Genomic DNA, 18799 nt, shown 5'->3' with positions numbered 1-18799 from the left:
TTTAGCGGTGCATGCGGTGTCCTGGTATATTTTTTAATTGCTTAATTCAATAAAACTAAATAACCTCGCGATGCCCGGCCAGAAAAAAGATCCGAGTTCACTCAATGCGCATGCGCGGGCAGCAAACGACCAGTGGCGCTGCAGGATGGAAACACCGGCTGTGTAGTCCATAGACATTATAATATAAATATGTCTATGGTTCATTCTGCGTCTACCGACTGATAGTTTCCGGATTCGTTCAGGTTCGTGCATTCATCGTACACGTTAATATCCTAAACACAGAGTTTATCTGCGGCTGGACGTTTCTGTCGGCTTGTTCAGATGACGCAGCATGAGACGTCGAGGCTAAAAGCTGCTAGCTGACAATCAGAACACTTGCTGCGGGATGACAGGCTTCCTGCTCCTTTAGAAGGACCGTCCCCCCCCCCCCCTCCGTGGCGACATGTGTGATCCCCGCTGAGGACGCGCCGTGTTCCGTCAGGCCCGGCTCGACATGGGGAAAGGCTGTAAGGTGGTGGTGTGTGGCCAGGCGGCGGTAGGCAAAACAGCCATCCTGGAGCAGCTGCTCTACGGAAACCACTCTGTAGGTAAGCAGGGCACACAGCGCGCATGCTGCAGCTGATGGGGTCTTAATGGGCCCTGCAGAGCTGGCTTTGGCCCCTGTACTGAAGACAATGCAGAACCCATTTCTTCTTGCTGACACAGAAACCCTAACTGATTGGTCCCTTTTACCATGCATGTTTTTTTTTTTTACCTTTATAGTTTTACTTTAACCGTGATTTAAAAATGAAGGAGCAGCACTTTAAGCTTCAGCTGTAATGAGATAGGATCAGCTGTCAGATCGTGGATCGCTATCCTGCTGCCCCAGAGCTCCATGTAGCTCGATCATTTCATTTAACGATGAAATGTTGTCGTTTATTTTCTTTTGTTCCGTGCCCCTGTGAAAAAACGCTGGCCCTACCCTGGCCGCCCTGCACATTTGGCCTAGAACCACCACTGGGTGTTAACCGTGTGTGTACTTTATTCTTGAATGACTAATCACGTCTAATAAAAGTGTCCTTTACAGTCCGTCGGTGGGGAAATTGAGGCGTAGCAGCAGCCAGAGTGGAGAAGGGACAGGTTTTATCGGCGTTGCTAAGTAACGCGCGTGTCTCTTCCTGTTGACGTCCAGGCTCAGAGTCCAGCGAGACGCAGGAGGACGTGTACGTGGCCTCGGTGGAAACGGACCGAGGTGTGAAGGAGCAGCTGAGGCTGTACGACACCAAAGGCCTCCAGGATACGCAAGACCTCCCCAAGCACTACTACTCGGTGGCAGATGGCTTTGTGCTGGTTTACAGCGTCGACAGCCTGGACTCCTTCAAGAGAGTCGACTTCCTGAAGAAGGAAATTGACAAGTCCAGAGACAAGAAAGAGGTGATGCTTGTTCACAGTATGCTGCACTTACGCTTCAGCGCCAAAACACGCGTGGTGGTGTCTGGCCTTTCCTCATCTGGTCACATTACGACTGAAACCATTAGGGAGCACACTGAATCATGGGAACCCAGCAGGCAGGTCAGAGAGGACGTTCTGGTGTAGCTGAAAGCAGGGGAAGGAGAGCATTAGTCAGAGAAGCAGCCTCTTAGAGGCCCAGGGTTACTCTGGAGGAGCTGCAGAGATGCACGATTCCTTAGTTGTGTAATCTGGCAAGAAGACATTCATGATGGGGGGGAAGTCATGAAAAGTTTGGTTTGCGGTTCACCACCAGCCATGTAGGAGACCCAGCAGACGTGTAGAAGAAGGTGGTCTGAAGCTGAACTTCTTGAGCTACATAGGAAACGGTTAAGTGTGGCAGAAAGCCAACACTGGACATCACCTGGGATACACTGTCCCCATGGTAGAGAATGGGTAGTGGCAGCATCATGCTGTGGGGAAGCTCTTCATCAGCAGGGACAGGGAGGCTGGTCAGGGTTAATGGGAAGATGGATGGAGGTAAATCCATGACCGTCCTGGTAGAAAAGCTGTTAGAGCTGCAGAAGACCTGAGACTGGAGAGAAGGGTCATCTTCCTGCAGGACCACCACCCTGAACCTACAGCCAGAGATACTATGGATGGTTTAGATCAAAGCATAGTCATAGGTTAGGATGGCCTAGTCAAAGTCCAGACAAGACTTAAAAGATGTCGCTGACAGAATTTCTCCACCCAATCTGAGTTATGTTTCAAAGAAGAATTCAGTCTGAAGATGTTTAGATCTGAACCAACAGACCTGCAGCCAGGAGCTCTACTACAGCCACCTTTGGCCGACTCCAGGAACTGAATACTTTTTTCATTTTAAATCAAAGGGAAACGCCCGTATAGCTTTTCGCTTACGTCACAGTTATGTGTTGTTTTGTGTTGCTGACACGGCCCGGGCGGTGAAGCCGCGCCGTCACAGCCGTCCACGCCAAGCCGATGAGCTTTCTCCGGTCAGGACTGTGAATGACGCTCTCTGTCAGCTTACTGAGCCGTGTGTTCCTGTTGCCAGGTGACCATCATCGTCCTGGGCAACAAGAGCGACCTGGCGGAGCTCCGTCAGGTGGAGCAGGAGGCGGCGCAGCAGTGGGCGCGGTGCGAGAAGGTCAAGCTGTGGGAGGTGAGCGTCCGAGAACGCAACTCGCTCATCGAGCCCTTCATCCAGCTGACCAGCCGGCTCACGCAGCCGCAGAGCAAGTCGGCCTTCCCCCTGCCTGGACGCAAAAGCAAAGGCACCGCATCCAACGACATCTGAAAGACCCCCCCCCCCCCCAGCGTCTGACAACAACCTGAACGCCACTTACCCAGTTCAAGCCCACCTCCACAGCGCTAAGCATCTCTGTAGTTGGTTAGAACAGAGGATGGAGCAGCAGCTTCCTGGAGTCTGCCCCTCACACCGAGATTGCTGCAATAAAACCTGTAGTGCAATATGTGAACTGATGTTAAATACTAGCGTGTAGATTTCTGATTTCTGTTCAGCTTAGAAGCAACTCCCTCTCGCTGTATGTGTGAGGCTAAAGAAGAGCTTTGGATCCCAGAGACTGATGGTGGTGATCCAGGCCACGTGTGAAACGTGGGGAAAATGACAGTTCATGCACAAGTTGTTCCGTTTCACTTTGCTCGGTACGATAGATGTATAACTTAATGAGTCGTTGCCATGCTCAGTTTACACTCCCACAATAAGCTGGATGCAGTTAAGGCCATCAGCATCATTTCAGCAGCCATGGTGCTCTCTGCTGCCCCCTGCTGTTTCCAGCCCTGCCGTCAGAATCCATCAGCTGAACCACCCACAGACTTCATAAAGGAAGCCCCCAGTTGCTGATATTCAGCAGAGCTGGCAACCCTGGAGCTGACTACTGGCCTGAAACGCCAGGCGAGGCTGGGGTTGAGATGTGACTGAACAACTAGAACATCTGGGCCATCGCCTACTGAGCTTAGGGTACCTTGATGCTTCTGCTTCGGCCAAGCCCAGCTAGGTGGGAGCTGCTGGTGGGATGCTGACATTTGATGAACCCCTCCATGGTGTTAGCGTGTGACTTAAAAGCCACGATGTACAGCGTGATCTAGTTGTTTTTAACCTATATTACAGCAATGCTAACTTAATTATTGTTACTTTGATCGTGAGACAGACTTCATCAAACATGTAATAAACAGCAGTTGTTCATCCCCAGTGGTGCCCATTAGGCTGCTGGTATGGTAGAGCAGGTCTAGTTATGAGCTGGTTAGTTAGTCTGGCTGCCCGCTCAGGTCACCAACCGTCCCTTTAAAACAGCGTTACAGGTGGCGCCATTTGGAACTAAAAGTCTTTTTCTTGTAAGAAAGGAGAGCGTTAGCCACCTGTTTTCAGCAGCAACATGTGGGGGAGGGATCGTACTGCTCCGCCCCAGGCTTCAGCTGGAGATGCGTCCAGTCCAGGGTCTCCGAGGGGCCCTGAAGCACAGGAGCAGTCTGATAAGGGGTCTCTGGTATAACCCGTCACTCCTGGGTCCGTGTCTGGCAGCAGTAATCGTCCTGGTCCTCCAGATGAATGACTGCAGGGTGGGTCTGTTTTCCAGCCTGTGGAATGGGATGGGGCCGCTACCTGAAGCAGCCTGGTAAACCATCTGGTTGTAGAAATAATCGGTGTTGAGAGGAAACGTTTATTTTCTAACTCATTTATTTTTGTCACTTTAATGAGCCACGCTCCCCGACTTGTGCGGATGACGGCGGGCTGTTGCTGACGTTTAATGTGCTGCTAGGACACAGACGGTGACAGACGGTGAGGACGAATAAAGAGATGACCAGACCCAAACCCGACTCGGTCTCGTTTAATTCTTTTAAAGGGAGAAACAGAACAGTTTTCCATCAGTACAGAACACAAATTACAACCATCCACAGCTAAACATGTCAAACACGGCTTCGCCTGCAGGAGAAGAAGCCGTCACCAACAGGAAGCGGTGACACATCTGTGACCGGAGCCGGCCCGACCCGCTTCAGTAGAACTGCTCCTTCACTCTAGTCGGGCTGCAGATAATTTAAAATACAACAAACAACAAAATACCTGGAGATAAGACTTCAGCTGCAAGGTAACCCCCCCCCCCCATTGCTACAAACCCCCCCGCCCCCCACAGGTGGTGCCACCGGCGGATGCTCTGGCGATTATGTGGCGTAGCGTTTGGTCCACTGTTTGGCTATCCTGTCGTGTTCGGGTCTGTTGGTTGTGTACTGCGTGGCGATGCTTCCCACCAGAGGGTCCGCTGTCAAAGCAACACAAGCAGAACGTCAGAACATCACCTGGTACCGGCTTCTCCTCCAGTTCTAGTGCTGGAGAACAGGAGCAGGACTAAAGTTCTGGACATGCTCCGGTTCCTTCTCCGGGTAAACAGTGCAGACCCTCGGGGCCCCTCTGACCGGACTCACCGTGTGGATTAAACCGTGGGTCCTGCCCCTAATCTACCACCAGAAACGACCCAACACTCTCTGGCTGTGACAGTGGATCATGTCGGGCTTTAAATTTAGAACCAATGTCAGAAATCCAGAGTGCAGCCTCCAGATAATGGAGCAGAGAATCAGGCCTAGAAAGCCTAAGATTAGTCCACACTTCTGCAGACCAAAGGCCTCTGCTGTGCCTTCTAGAGCAGATGATGGAGAAGCGTTCTGAGGAGAACCTCCAGCCTGCTCCAGGTCCTCCTGCTCCCAGACCCTCAGATAGGTCAGCAGGGCTGTGACACCTAGCCAGTTCTGCAGCCGGGGTATTGCTGCATATTGCCTTGCTGCCTCCCTCCTCTCCGTCATATATATATATATATATATATATATATATATATATATATATATATATATATATATATATATATATATATATATATATATATATATATATATATATATATATATATATATATATATATATATATATATAGAAGCCATCTTTCTAGAACCAACTGCATTCTTGTGATTGGTTGACGGCCATGAAAACAAGGCCAGATGTGGACTTCTGACATTGACTTGTGTTTGTGTTTCCTGCCAAACTTATCAGCTTCACCTCAGCCCGCCTGAACTCTTGAAAAGTCCTGACTTGAATCTGACAGCCAATCAGTGGAGGGAACTGAAGGAGCAGAGGAACCATGCAGAAAGCTGCTCGCCCGCTCACACACAGAGTCTCAGTTAGACTGAGGTGCGGACTTTGACTAGGCCATTCTAACCCATGACTGTGGTTTGCTGCATCTCTGGCTGTGTGTTCAGGGTGGTGGTCCTGCTGGAAGCTGACCTGACCCGGCCTGACCCATGCCTCCTCAGGTCTTCCGCAGCTCTAACAGCTTTTCTTCCAGGATGGTCATGGACTTACCTCCATCCATCTTCCCATCACCTCTGACCAGCTTCCCTATCCCACAGCATGATGCTGCCCCCACCATGCCTCACCATGGGGACAGTGTGTTCTAGGTGAAGTGCAGCACTGATCTTTTGCTACACATTTATCAGGAAGATCAGAAAGTCGTTTTGGTTTAATCTACTCAGATGACCTGCCACAGCTTTTCTGTGCCCCCGGCGCAGCTTGTGGCAAACCTATATTGGGACCACCTCTGGCTTCCTTTCAAGTCATTTTAATCTCGTCACTCTTCCAGAAAGGCCAGAATTATGGTCTCCCACCCGAGCTGTGGATCTCTGCAGCTCCCCCAGAGTTACCACACAGCTGTTGGTCATTTTGGCTGTGTAGGTCAGCAGGTGGTCCATCCTCTCCATGTTCAGATGAGGGATTGAACAGAACTCAGACGTTCAAAGCTTGGGCGATAGTTGTAGAACCCAACCCTGCTTTAAACTGAACGTTCTCCCTGACCCGTCTGCTGGGTTCTCTGAAGAACCTCCAAGGCCAGAAACAGAGCTGACAGCAAGTCGCACTCAGATGAACTCTGTTTCTGGGCAGGTGACTTATTTATGGGTATCAGGGTAAAGGGGGCTGAATTGCTATGTGAACGGATGTTGAAAGCCATGCATTCTTTTCCTCCCACTTCACAACTACGTGCGTCTCTGTGCCCGTCTGTGACACAGAGGCCCAATCAAAGAACTTTGCGGTTGTAATGTGGTGTAAAAGCACTTTGAAGCGCCTTGCTGCTGAAATGTGCTACACAAATAAACTTGACTTGACCTAAAAACGGGTCTGAGGCCCTTTGCTGAGATGCGTTTCAGGCCAAAGTGTAACAGGATGCAGCGCTCAGCCTCTGACGGGCTACGACTGAACATGGTGCTGCAGTGCTTAGCAACGCTGCTGCTCTCACCAGGGTTGCAGTCAGTGAGCAGGGAGCAGATGGACAGCAGGACCTTGGAGATGGTGAGGGCGGGACTCCAGTTGTCCTTCAGGATGTCCAGGCAGATCACCCCCTGGCTGTTGATGTTGCAGTGGTAGATCCTCGTCCGGAACGTCACCTGAGGACACACAGAGCACTCGCATGCAAAAACCGTCAAGCCTATTTCTCGTCTGTTGCTCGCCAGACTCCACAGAGATCACTTTGGTTCTGGTTCTGCAGCAGAACCAAAGATCTGAGGAGTCTGGAGGGCCACGACCACGTGCTCCCTGGTAAATGCCACTTTACTCAGGCCTGCAGCACAATGAGCCACTTTCAAGGTTGTTTCTTCCAAAGGGAAAGTCTGCCCCCTGGTGGTGAACATGAATGTTACACGTCTACAACAAAGGAAGTGGTTTCATTTGATGAAATCCTGTGTAATACTGACCACAGACGACATATATACATAGACGCCTCATTGGGATATATATATATATTAAGATCTGGTATAGACACAGATTAGCAACAGACATTTTTGGGGGAGTATTAAAGAGATAAAATTCCTAATATGAGAATAAAGTAAAAAAAAAAAAAAAGTGGTAATATTATGAGAATTAAGGGGGAATTTCCAGAATAGTCACAGTTTGCAGAACTATTTTAGTCCTGGAGTGATAGGGCCAGGATAGATTATTTTAATTATTTTTATTCTTTACGAGAATAAAGTCAGGAGAATGAAGCCAAAAGGAAACGAAAATAAACTCGTAATATTCCGAAAATGTAAATATTATGAATATAAAGTATATTGTGAGATTAAAGTCCCTCTGATACTGTTTAAGTGACTGAGTCTAACTGCAGATTTGCCACATTCAACATGGCGGACGCTCTGACTCAAAGAGGCGTCTACGTATATAATGTCGATGGTACTGACTAGAAGCTTACCTTAGGTGGTTTGAAGGGGTAGTCTGGTGTGAAGGCGATGTCCAGGAAGAACACCCCCCCCTCATACACGGAGCCTGGAGGGCCCAGGATGGTGGACCTCCACTCATAGATGTTGTCTCCTTTAGGTCCGGCGCTGTCGACAAACACCACAAACATTGGGTCATCTGTGGATCCGGTTCCCTCTCACCCCTGGTGCTGCTAAGGCACACCTTCCACCCGGGTCACAGAACCTGGCAAAGGTCTATGATGGGACCTTCTAAATGGGTTGCTTGTTTTGTAGCGGTCAAAGCCGAGATTTTAGGGAAGTTCTCATGCCACTGGGTTCTGCATCCTCAGCGCTGACGTGGAGGAGTTCAGTTTCAGAGAGCGCCAACACAAATGCAGTTTCATCATGCATTTAAATTCTGCTCCTTAGAGAAAAACAAGGAACATCAAGTGTTTTAACTGCGATAGGAAACAACCCAGCTATGGTGTGGAGTTTTATTTTAGGTCAGAGAACCAGAGCGTGACCTAGGAGCCTTTGGTGGAGGGTAATACCTGAGATTTGGCCATTTCTCCCACAGGCTGGACTTTAACCTCTAATTCAGAGTTGAGCCAGGCTTACCATTCAGGCTGCGTCTGACTGCTCTGCCTCAGGACCGGCACCCGTTAGCATGAACTAGAAAAGGTAACTGCAGTACTGATCGGTGCACGGTCCTGCTTCTGGCTAGCCCTGTACAGTCTATTCTGATCATTTCAGTGATTAGCTCATCAATTTGGGCTTTTTTTAAAGGCAGTTGAGGAAATGCGCTGCATGGCTCCTCCCACCCCGGTGACCACCTGTGTGACAGGTCACACACAACCAGGAGAAATAGACTCTGGGATAGCTTCTTTCTGAGAGCCACCACTGTAGCCAATAATCACAAAACGAGTCGTACATATTCTGATCACGTCGATCATGTGCAATAAGTGAAGCAATTCCTGTGCAATTAACCAAATACACTAAGTGAAATTAACCGCTTCATATTGACTACACCGACTCACGCTGCTACAGTGTATATATATTTGTACATATTACTGTTTTCTCTTTAATGTTTAGCTTTTTATGCTCGTAGTTTGCACCAAAGGATGTAGGACTCAAATTTGGTAGTACAATGACAATAAAGGCCATTCTATTCTAAATGGAGGCTGAGGGGTCAGACGGTCTGCCTGTAACGACAGAGAAGCTGGATTTATGTTGTCCAAGTTCTGGAGACTCTTGGATTTCAGAAACTACTTAGGAAAGCATCCAACCAAGCCTCCAGTCACTTTGACACTTTTGAAGTTTTAGAACTTAACAAAACCTATTTCCTGCATAGATGGATGCTGAAGTCACGCAGCAGAAAACGCCACAGGAAAGGCCTTTGAATACGACAGAAGTGCAGTTAGACCAGGGGTCTCCAGACCTGCAACTTCTAGATGTCTCTGCTCCTAAATGAGCTCTGCAGAGCTGCACTCCATGTGTGTCAGGTAGTTTGGTCATGTGAGTCAGGTGTGTAGGGCGAGGGGCACGTCTAAAAGCTGCAGGAGTCCGGCCCTCCAGGGTTGCAGTTTGACATCATCAGCTGATCAAAGTAGTGAACTACCAAGCAGCCAGATTTCAAAGAAAGGAATTCAATCAGTCTGACTGCTGTTGACCAAATCTGTGATCAACCCAAACACTTCCTGGTCAGGCCATGCTTTGCTTCAGCCACCAATCAGAGCTCTCCAATCGTTGTCCAGTCTGCTATGGTTTTATATCTCTGATGTAAACGAGCTGCTGAACCAGACGGTCTGTGAGTCTGGAACTCCTCCAGCGTGCTGCACCTCACACCCCACGTGTACATCTACTGATCCAGACCGACGGCCGTGAAAGTCATGATGCTGACAGAGAGGGGAACCGTGAGGAGGGCTGCGTTCGGCTGCAGAGATGCAGCTGAGGGGGCAGCAGCTGCTTCAGTTTCAAAGGTTCGGTAGCGCTCTCAGAGCCCGCTCTTCATCAGGGCACAAACACTAACGACTCCTGCAGCTAAACACGAAACAAGGGACGATCCAGTGCAGCCATCAGTGTGAGCGGAAGATTTGCTGAGTGGGCAGCAGCTCTGCTCTGAGCAGCAACAGCAGGGCTGACGGTCAGAGAAGAATCTGTGTGCAGCAGAGACCTCAGTATTCAGGCAATGCAGCAACAAAGAGACGATACGCATTCTCTAAACAAGAAGTCTGTCCAAGTGCAACCGTCTTCCTGCGCTGGCAGACTATTGCACTCATTTTCAACAGAATCTACTCAAAAGAAGATTAATAATCTTTTTTTTTTTTTTTTTTTTTAATCTAACGCAACGGGCTTAGTATGTCGATCTCAGACCAAGATCAAAGACTTTTTGGCTGGATGTAAGCTTGTAAGACTCGGTTAGATGGGGACATTTGGGCCTGACCCATACCTGCTCCGCTCAACCACAGGCCATTCACCCCTGAGGAAAACCACAGGTTCACTGGGCCCACCAGAACAGCTCTAAAATGCCTGAGGGGGTGCCGGGCTGTTAGGTCTCCTGACTACTGACTGCTGGCCAGGCTTCTTCCTCCTCCTCCTCCTCCTCCTCGCTGGACAAATCTCAGTGGAAACTTCAGGAACTCAAAGTCCAGCTGGAAACTTTGCCATCACTACTTGCGTCTCATGCTGTTCCTTCATACCAGAGCGCTGCGCTCCAAACATGACGTCATCAGCTGTAGGGCTGCTCGTCTTTCTGTCACGGATCTTAAAGCATTTTCAACTTGCACTCAACCATCATGAGGTGAAACCCAACTGAAGGGGAAAAGCTGTGAAAAAGAGTCCTACACCTTCCGTCCATGGATGGGTCTTAGTTTCACTACAGAACAAAGGGAGAAGATCTTCAGATCGGACAGAAGACAGAATGCTTCCAGATGACAGGAACGTGTCCGCCTGCCTTAACGTAGCCAGCCAGGATCGGCTTCGCTCGCCAAACAACCGCTGGGAACCGCCGTGGCTGCACCCTGACAGGAGCTCATTGTTTACAGCTGTGTGTAGGTTTTGCATAACTTCTCCATCCATCCATCCATCCATCCATCACTTCCTGTACACTCGTGCTGCTCGTTCGGTTCAGCTCGAGTTGAACCGAACCCCCCCCCCCCCTCCCAGCTGGGAACAACAGGACCATCCTGAGATGGTCTGTGAGCTCTGAGGCCAGTGCAGGAGGAAGATAACAGGACGGAGCATTCAGAGCTGCAGGAGGAAATCAGCGCAGCAGCTTTAATAGGAAGTCTGAGATGTGGAATTATTTCAGTCTGCAGCCACGTCTGCATTAATCAGGTCACCCCGGCTCTCTGTTTCCGCTGAACCTCAGCCGACGCTGCCCACATGCGCTCTAGCTCTTTGCCCATAGACCCCACTCTAATCTGCTCCCATGCAAACAGGAAGCGCTTGTAATAGGGGGAAGTTTCCATCTGAACAAGTGTTGACCGCTTCAAGCGTGAAGGGGAGAAAGTTTCAAATCAGACAGAAAGCCCAATGTGAACAGAGAATGCTTTTAGAGCCTGGTGCTACCAAGTACAACCCAGGACAGCCCTCTGGCTTGGCGTGCCACCAGAGTTCAGGGTAGTAGAGTCTGAGTCCAGCTGTCCTGTTTCTGACCTCAGAGGTTAGAGAACATTAGAACAACCAGCATCATGAAGACTGAGGAACCCAGCAGACAGGTCATGGAGAACGTTCTGGTTCAGCTAAAGCAGGGTCAGGTTCTACATCATCCTAAGCTTAGAACATCTCCCAGAGTTCTGATCAGTCCATCATCTGATCATGGAGAGGATGGACCACTGCAGAGACATGGACGTCCACCTGGACTGACAGGCTGGACAAGGAGAGCTTTAGTCACAAGCAGCTAGAGGAACTCTGGAGGAGCTGCAGAGATCCACAGCTCAGCTTGGAGAGTCTGGTATTATTAAGCCCTTTTCAGGTCATTGTTTCCATCTGTGATCTACACGTGTTCACTATGCCTTGCTATGGGAGGGTTGACGCACCAACCTGGTCTAGCTTGGGAGCCAGTCACAAACCCACAGCCAGCGTGAACTGGAAGGGCTAATATAGGACAGCAGCAGCTTGGTTCTGTGGAAGCACGCCGAGCAGAGCCACCTTACGATGATCAGCAGAATCAGCCGCAGACAGGAGCACGGTGAGGATGGAGGACAACTAGGCTTGCTTCTTGCTTTTCTTGAAATGAGCATATTTTCCCTTGATTTAAGCAGCTAAATAAGATTATTTGCCAATGGAATCAGATTTTTGCATTTAAAATAGGAACAATTCATTGCCATCATCTTATTTAAAGTGCAGGATATCTAATTATCTTATTTTAGGGGTAACAATACTATTGGCAAATAGTCTTATTTAGCTGCTTAAATGAAGGGAAAATATGCTCATTTCAAGAAGATTTGACTTACTTTTAGTTCCCTTTTTGCAGTGAGAGCAGAACTCTGATCTAAAATGTGCTTTAGTCTATAGGTTTAAATTAGAAAGTCATTATTGAAAGAAAACCATGAGATATCCTGCTTAAGGTTCTCTACAAGCAGTGCAAGGAGCTCTGCTCTGAAGATGGAAAATGAACCTTTTAGCTGACATGCAAACATCACTGTGAGCCCTACTTTCCCAGAGTGCTCCATGGAGGAGGCAGCGTCATGCTGTGGGGGGGGGGGGGGGGGGGGTTCTCTTCTGCAGGGACAGGGAAGCTGGTCAGCGTTGATGGGAAGACGGATGGAGCCAGATCCATTCTGGAGGAAAACCCTGAGACCAGGCTGGAGGTCCACCCTCCAGCAGGACCGACTCTGACTGACACTGGGTCGGCTTTTAGACCCCCGTTTGGAAGAAAACTGAAGAGCACAAATCTTTTCTCTTCCACTTCATACTTGCACCCATGATCTATCACAGCAATGGTTCCTGCTCACCGCCCGTAAGCATCGCTGCTGTCGCCTTTATGATGCAACAACCAGCACAGCAGCCAATCCAGGCATTCTACACCCTACAGAGGCAGAAAACCAGAGGAGGACTTCATAGTCGTGCAGAACTGAACCTGGTTCTGCAGTCATGTTGGGTCGAGCTGAGTGGACCCACAATCAGTCCACCAGCTCACCAATTATTCTCAGCAGTCAGGGTGGATGAAGTGGTTGTCGTACAGCTCTGGGTTTTATCTATAGTTGGTACTTGAAATTCAAAACTGTCCATTCCACGACCCGCTTCTGTGTGGTTCTGCTCAGAGAATCATGGGTAGTTCTCAACCTAAGACTCAGACCCAAACAGCAAACGGCCCGGTCCAGTCGCCCAGAACGTAGCCGACTTGTTGTGGGGATGAATGTGGGTCGGTTCTGTAGCGCTGGACTCTACGACTGATTTTCACTGCGTGTCTGGAGTCCTGCAGATGTTCCTTTGACACTGGGTTTGTCACGCCGCTCCACATGGTTCTGAGAGGTCCGACAGGGAAAATCCTGAATCTAGCGCCTTGCTAAGAGCTGAATTTTCCACATTTTGTCCTCCGTGTATTTGATAGAGTTTTTATGCGAGTGACGGACACAACGGGGGGCAGAGCTGAAGAGGAAGGAAACGATGAACGCCTATCAACGGGTTTTAACAGAAGCATTCATCCTGCCCTTCAAACAGAAACTCCTTCAACACTTCTCCTTTCACCTCTGCAGCACCTGAAGGCGCATCGCTCCAAACTCCAGACTAAAGCTCCTAGTAACCTTCGTAGCCCTGACGCCCCGCTGGACGTTCTCCTCTTCCTAATGTTCCAACAAACCTGCATGGTTCCTTAAACCGCCGCCACCGTGACCTTTAGCTTCTCCTTTTCCAGGCGCAGCTGCAGCAGCTCTCACACAATCTTTCCGCTGCCAGCGCTGCTTCAAGGCCAGGCCGTGTGCAGCCCGGCCCGCTGCGGCAGAACCGCACTTTACCGCCACAAACACAGGCTGGACCCACGGAGAGAAGACGCCCGCGGCACTGCTGTGGTACCAGAAGGGAACTTTCACCTGGTAGATGCTGTGTGCAGCGAGCAGAGCAGGCCAGCCACTTCCTGCTCAGAAACCTCAGGGCTCAGAAAACACGGCGCTCCACTCATCAGCCACCCGTCAGAGAACAGGCCCGGTTTGTTCTGCTGCTGCTGCTGCTTCGGGCTGCCAGACGGGCCGGCCCCGGCGTGGACGGGTCCCCTGGTGGCCCGGCTGGCTGTGATCTCTGCCGCTCAGGAGACACGCTGCTGAGGACGGCCTGCAAGGAGCTCCCAGCACGTTTTCCTGAACATCTCACTCTGCCGCCGTCCTAAAGGCTCCTTCAGAAATCTGCTTCAGCGCGTCTGCAGCGCACAGCGGGTCGGGTCGGGTCCAGCCACGGCCCAGCGAGCGCGCCCTCTGTTAAATGAAGCAGACATCCAGGAAACGCTTCCGTCTGCGTCTCCTCCTCTGAGCAGTCTCTGGTCGGCACGGCGACAGCACCGACCGGAGGACCACACTGGGCCCAGCCTGTACAGAACACCCCTTCACAACATCGGCCCAGTTCATATTCTACTGGGTCCAAAATCAGATTGCGTCAATCCGATGCATTCTTCTTCTGTGCAGCTGGGGACCACGAGGGAGCACCAGAACCCAACGATGTTCCACCCTCTTCTAACAGAACCTGAGCACCTTTCCTCATGGCGTACGTCTGATCATCAGCACTGCTCATGACGGGGCGTGTCCCGCTGCAGCAGGGCGGAACAAAGGAACACCCTTTACTAAGCAGGCATCTACATCTAGCCTGTGCAAATTTATCCGGGTCAACACCCCCCCCCCCCCCCCCCCATATGAGCATAGCAGACAGTCCCATCAGAACCACAGAGCTCATTCACTTGCAGCAGTAAAACAGAAGTCTATGATAATAAGCATGAACAACACAAATCCTCTGACGGTTCTGGCAGAACTACTGGAGATTCCTCCTACCAACCTCATGAACCCCTCTCAGACAGCCACGGGTTCAGGTCCCTGCTCAAACATGGCTGCTGGCTTTTACAAAGGTTCTGCACGCCTCAGTGCGTGTCGTTTCTAAAAAAAACAACACGCAGTTATGCCTCCACGCCACAAGGGGAGCTATCTGGGTTGGCGGGTGAGGGAGGGAGGGGATGGTTCCTGTCTCCAGCAGAACCATACAGTGGCTCTCTGGGCTCAATCAGCAGGTTGGTGTTGAATTGATCCTACAGATGAACGCCGAGCATTCAGCTGGGCTTTTATTGTGGCGGTACGGTTCGTCTGATGGCAGCAGTTCCTCCACAGAGGAGCTCGTGACAACGTTCAGAGCCCTCTTCCTGCAGCGCCTCTGAAACAGACCCTGGACAGCAGGTAGGGACCCCTCACCATCCTCTCCAGGGTCCTTCTGGGGACCACGCTTAGATGCTCCTGCAGAGGAGGAGTCGTTGCAGCACTGTCGTGGAACCATCTTGTGAAAAGACCCAATAGACCAATCAAGCCATCTACATCCCACATTCACTAGAAAAGACCACTTCTCCCACCGCTTTAAATCTACTCTCCTACTCTGCTCTGAGACTTCCTCCCTCAGCTGGTTGGAGGTCACGCTCCACCCCTGCACGCAGAACCCCTCGAGACCCAGGCAGTTCTTCTGAAAGCTGCCAGTCACTGAATGCTGGTCCTGTAATGCAGTGCCTCTCAAATAGTGGGGCGCGTCCCCTAGGGGGCCATGAGGGTACTACAGGAGGGGGGGGGGGGGCGCAAGAAAAGCCGTGCCCTTTTGTTCTGTCCAGAAAATAAAGGCCTTCTAAATGTGACAACAGCACCCCCTGCTGTTTGGTCTGTACCTGCGGTCCGTAGTCTGACCAATACTATTGATAAACTGCTAAAAAAGTACAAAACTTAATGGAACTTCACTTTATCTTTAATATTAAAGGCTTGAAATACTTTTTGCCATATGAGGTTCATGGCTAGTTAAAAGGTAACTGCAGGTACGAGCCGGGCTAAAAACCTTTTTTGTTGTTGATATTGTATAGTTGAAAAAGCGTGGCGATGTTGAAAAACATTGTTAGAAACCGTTACGTTATAAATTAACCCACATGTGTTATACCTTTTAAAAGGGATTATGGGTAATATTCGGAACGACCACTTTAAATGCATTTAAACCGAAAATAATAAAAAAGTTACATTTTTGACCCACTTTGTTGGGATTGGGGGGGTCTCACCCCAAAGTACTCAGATCCAGTCGTACCGATCCTGAATGGGCCAGCTCAAACTGAACCAGCAGGATCAGTGGATGACGTGATGCTGGCGGGCCAGAAAGGCCAGCAGATGGTTTACGCTCTAACACGGTTTATGTGGTGATGTAGGAGGGAGCCACGAAGAAATCAGCTTTTCCTCCTCCCAGCTCCAAACAGGTGGAGCATCTTTGGTTCTAAAAGCTGCAGGAGGCGGAGGCCTGCGCAGTCTGGCACTCACCTGCAGTTCGGCGGAGGGTCCAGTGTGATGTCAGCCAACTCCTTCTGAATTCTGCAACAAAACAAACAAAAACAATAAAAATCTTCCATTTAACCTCTTTAGATCAACTGTCCCTCTGAAGCAGGGCTGATGGAGACAGTGCAGAATCATGTGAGGCAGGAGAATCACAGCTTCAGGGAGGGAGAGGTTAGAGGGGAACCTTTTAGCGCTGGTGGACAGGAGCTTGGAGGTCTTGCTCATGCTGGCTTTGCTCTCTCTCTTCTTTGGGAGGTTTACGTCCTGCTGCTGCTGCTGCTGCTGATGATGATGAGTGGAAGATGAGGAGGAGGAAGAGCTGGTGCTGGCACGGGAATCTTCATCCGACATACCGAGCCTTGGACGCCAACAGGAACACAGAGTGAAACAGTCAGTCTGGCAACAAGTCACAGGGGAAGGCGGACTGAAAGGCGCCGTTCTGTCAGGCTCAGGCCGTTGATCCGGTACCAGCACCACGTCCGTCCTGAGCTCAGTCCACGCTGGAGGACCAGTGGGGCTAACTACCACCAACAACTCAACACCTGCTATTCTGTGATTCTTTGCCGTGTCCGACATCTAGACATTTGGACTTTCTTTGTACCAGAACCAGAATTTCTTTGTACTCCTACCAGACCAGGGAGGAAGGGAGTAGCACCGCTAGCTATTCATTGTAGCGAGCTTTTTGCTTGATGAAGCTGGTTTGCTGCTAAATTTCAGCCTTTTTTTATTTTCCACCCTGGGTCACATTCTCAGAGTTAAGAATGGTGAGCGCCTACGTTTAACGGCGAATCATTCTGAAATGACGCCTTTACCTTCGCTTAATACGCGGGGAAACATGTTCAGACGCCATTTCTCCAGGTCTTTGAAACCTGAATGTTAGCTGTGACTATATCACCACCCTATAATCCCACTTTTTAATCCTCATTTTCACCAGCGGACAGCGGGAGTGCTGGCCAGGCTTCCTGCAAAGCATCCTGGGTAATAGGAAGCAGGTGGACAGCTGCATGTTTCTGTCAACATGTTGACATCTCTGCATCAGAAGCTTTAGAAACGCGGCAGCCATGTTGGATTTTAAGGCCCGGGTTCGGGTGGTTCTCCAGCAGAGTTGGGCTGACGGGTCGGACCATCGGTTCTGTGAGCGGTTGGTTCTGGTTGACCGAGCCCAGTGCGCAGGTCGCATGTAAACATGAGGGGCTTTTAACCCAGGAGGTTCCCACAGAAGCGGGCTGGGTGTGTGTCGGCGCTGCGGGGGGTCAGCGGGGGTTCTGGGGTCCAGTTAGCTACTTTAACTGGACCGACCGGTTCCAGTCCAGACCGCAAGGTACCGAAGACCTTCTCGCATTTTCTCCTTCCCTATGAGCCCAGCTAACGCAGTTCGGCTGATACGTTCAGCCCTGCCGGGTGGAGACACGGAGCGGTTCGGTGGAGCGGTTCGGTCCCGGGGCCTTGTGGTTCCGGTCGACCCCACGGAGGTACACACGGCGGTTCACCATCCCTCCGCCGCCTGCTGAGGGGACTGGGTCGAGGCGGGGGGGGGGGGAAGGCAGAAAGCTCGACGGGGCGACGTTCGGTTCGGCGGGGAGCCGTGCCACCCGCTGCTCGGTACGCGAAACTCTCACCTGTGCCGGTCCGGGACGTCGGCCCGGTCCTGTTAAACGGCTCTGAGCCGCAGAGCGAGACACGCCAAACACCAACCCAGCAGATAAAAGGCGCTGGAACCGCCGACATGCAGCTGATCGGAGAGCAGCCAGCCGCAACACGGAGCGCCTCCGAACCCGTCCGCTGCCGCGTTGCCGGTCAGACCCAGATCTAAAGGCCCAGCATCACACAGCACCAGCGGAGAAATAAATGGCTTTACATACCTTTCTTTGTGTGTGCCTCCGCCGCCTGGACGCACTACTGTCGGCGTAGTTTACTGAGCAGAAGGGGAACTTCCGGTCAACTTCTGACAAATAAAAGCACAGCAGCGACATGAGCGACGCTCCTGATGGTCTCATTCAGAACCATGGAGAGGCATCTATGGTCCCAAACTTAAAAAGTACTGCAGCTCATGACCAAACAAACACAAATGGATGGATGGACCATACAGAAACATTTAATCAGCCCAGACACAAGCAGCAGAACTCTTACATTATCTTTTAACTGGGATTCTTTTAACATGATATTCCCACCAGTATTGGACCCAGTAATTGTGGCCAAAGAGGCGCAGTGTGAAGGCACCGTTAAGCCACACTGCTGCCCAGGACCCAGACCCACCGGTGGACCAGGGCCCACACCCAGACAGAGGGGGTTCTCTGTCTGGGTGTTTTCAGGTCCAAAACTACTGGTGGGAGCAGGTTCATCCAAGCCCCCACATTCTCAACCCTCCAGGCCCCGGCCACTAGGCCAGGGACACTGAGGAGATACCCCTTACCCAGGGCCCCAAGACACCAGGGGCCTGAGGCCCGACCCAGCCCACAGCAGCCTAGAGCAGAACCAGGAACCACCCTGCCTTGGTGCCGGCTCACGCTGTACCCCCACCCACCGCTGATACCTCCATGCCAGATTTGCTGCCACACCCGAGGGAAGCATCCAAATGGCCAATCCGCTCAGGGACAGCGCCATCCTGGCTCCAGCATCCCCGTACCCAT

The 18799-nt window shown here is 50.8% G+C and overlaps 2 protein-coding genes across 5 annotated transcripts; one reads left to right on the top strand and one right to left on the bottom strand.

The window, feature by feature from the left end:
- The first annotated feature begins 103 nt into the window (after window positions 1–103).
- nkiras1 (NFKB inhibitor interacting Ras-like 1) lies at window positions 104–4279 on the top strand. Of its 2 annotated transcripts, XM_021324795.2 has the most exons (4): window positions 104–242; window positions 410–587; window positions 1172–1413; window positions 2501–4279. In XM_021324795.2, exons 2-4 carry the CDS (start codon window positions 494–496, stop codon window positions 2741–2743), a joined length of 579 nt encoding a protein of 192 aa, XP_021180470.2. In that variant the 5' UTR covers window positions 104–242; window positions 410–493; the 3' UTR covers window positions 2744–4279. The 2 variants fall into 2 exon arrangements, with proteins under 2 accessions (XP_021180470.2, XP_021180469.2); XM_021324794.2 differs by having other exon boundaries at window positions 104–587.
- A 1-nt stretch (window position 4280) lies between these two features.
- Window positions 4281–18136, bottom strand: ube2e1 (ubiquitin-conjugating enzyme E2E 1). 3 transcript variants are annotated; one of them, XM_036145587.1, is made up of 6 exons: window positions 18032–18136; window positions 16354–16527; window positions 16155–16205; window positions 7689–7821; window positions 6744–6909; window positions 4281–4724 (listed from the first exon to the last, which is right to left on the bottom strand). In XM_036145587.1, the coding sequence occupies exons 2-6, from the start codon at window positions 16518–16520 to the stop codon at window positions 4627–4629; spliced, it is 615 nt and encodes a 204-aa protein (XP_036001480.1). In that variant the 5' UTR covers window positions 16521–16527; window positions 18032–18136; the 3' UTR covers window positions 4281–4626. The 3 variants fall into 3 exon arrangements, with proteins under 3 accessions (XP_036001480.1, XP_036001481.1, XP_021180468.1); XM_036145588.1 differs by having other exon boundaries at window positions 6744–6891; XM_021324793.2 differs by lacking the exon at window positions 18032–18136 and adding an exon at window positions 17789–18010.
- Window positions 18137–18799: the final 663 nt, after the last annotated feature.

This window comes from Fundulus heteroclitus, chromosome 13, assembly GCF_011125445.2.
Source record: "Fundulus heteroclitus isolate FHET01 chromosome 13, MU-UCD_Fhet_4.1, whole genome shotgun sequence".
Classification (NCBI taxonomy): domain Eukaryota; kingdom Metazoa; phylum Chordata; class Actinopteri; order Cyprinodontiformes; family Fundulidae; genus Fundulus; species Fundulus heteroclitus.
Note: the sequence above shows the minus strand (reverse complement) of the source record. Positions and strands in the feature narration are given on the sequence as shown.

Coding starts and splice junctions, on each gene's coding strand:
- nkiras1 (XM_021324795.2), top strand. CDS start 494: ATGGGGAAAGGCTGTAAGGTGGTGGTGTGTGGCCAGGCGGCGGTAGGC. Junction 588..1,171: donor CTACGGAAACCACTCTGTAG/GTAAGCAGGGCA, acceptor GTTGACGTCCAG/GCTCAGAGTCCAGCGAGACG. Junction 1,414..2,500: donor AGTCCAGAGACAAGAAAGAG/GTGATGCTTGTT, acceptor TCCTGTTGCCAG/GTGACCATCATCGTCCTGGG.
- ube2e1 (XM_036145587.1), bottom strand. CDS start 16,520: ATGTCGGATGAAGATTCCCGTGCCAGCACCAGCTCTTCCTCCTCCTCA. Junction 6,910..7,688: donor ACCCCTTCAAACCACCTAAG/GTAAGCTTCTAG, acceptor TTTGCATGCGAG/TGCTCTGTGTGTCCTCAGGT. Junction 4,725..6,743: donor GCTCACTGACTGCAACCCTG/GTGAGAGCAGCA, acceptor TTGCTTTGACAG/CGGACCCTCTGGTGGGAAGC.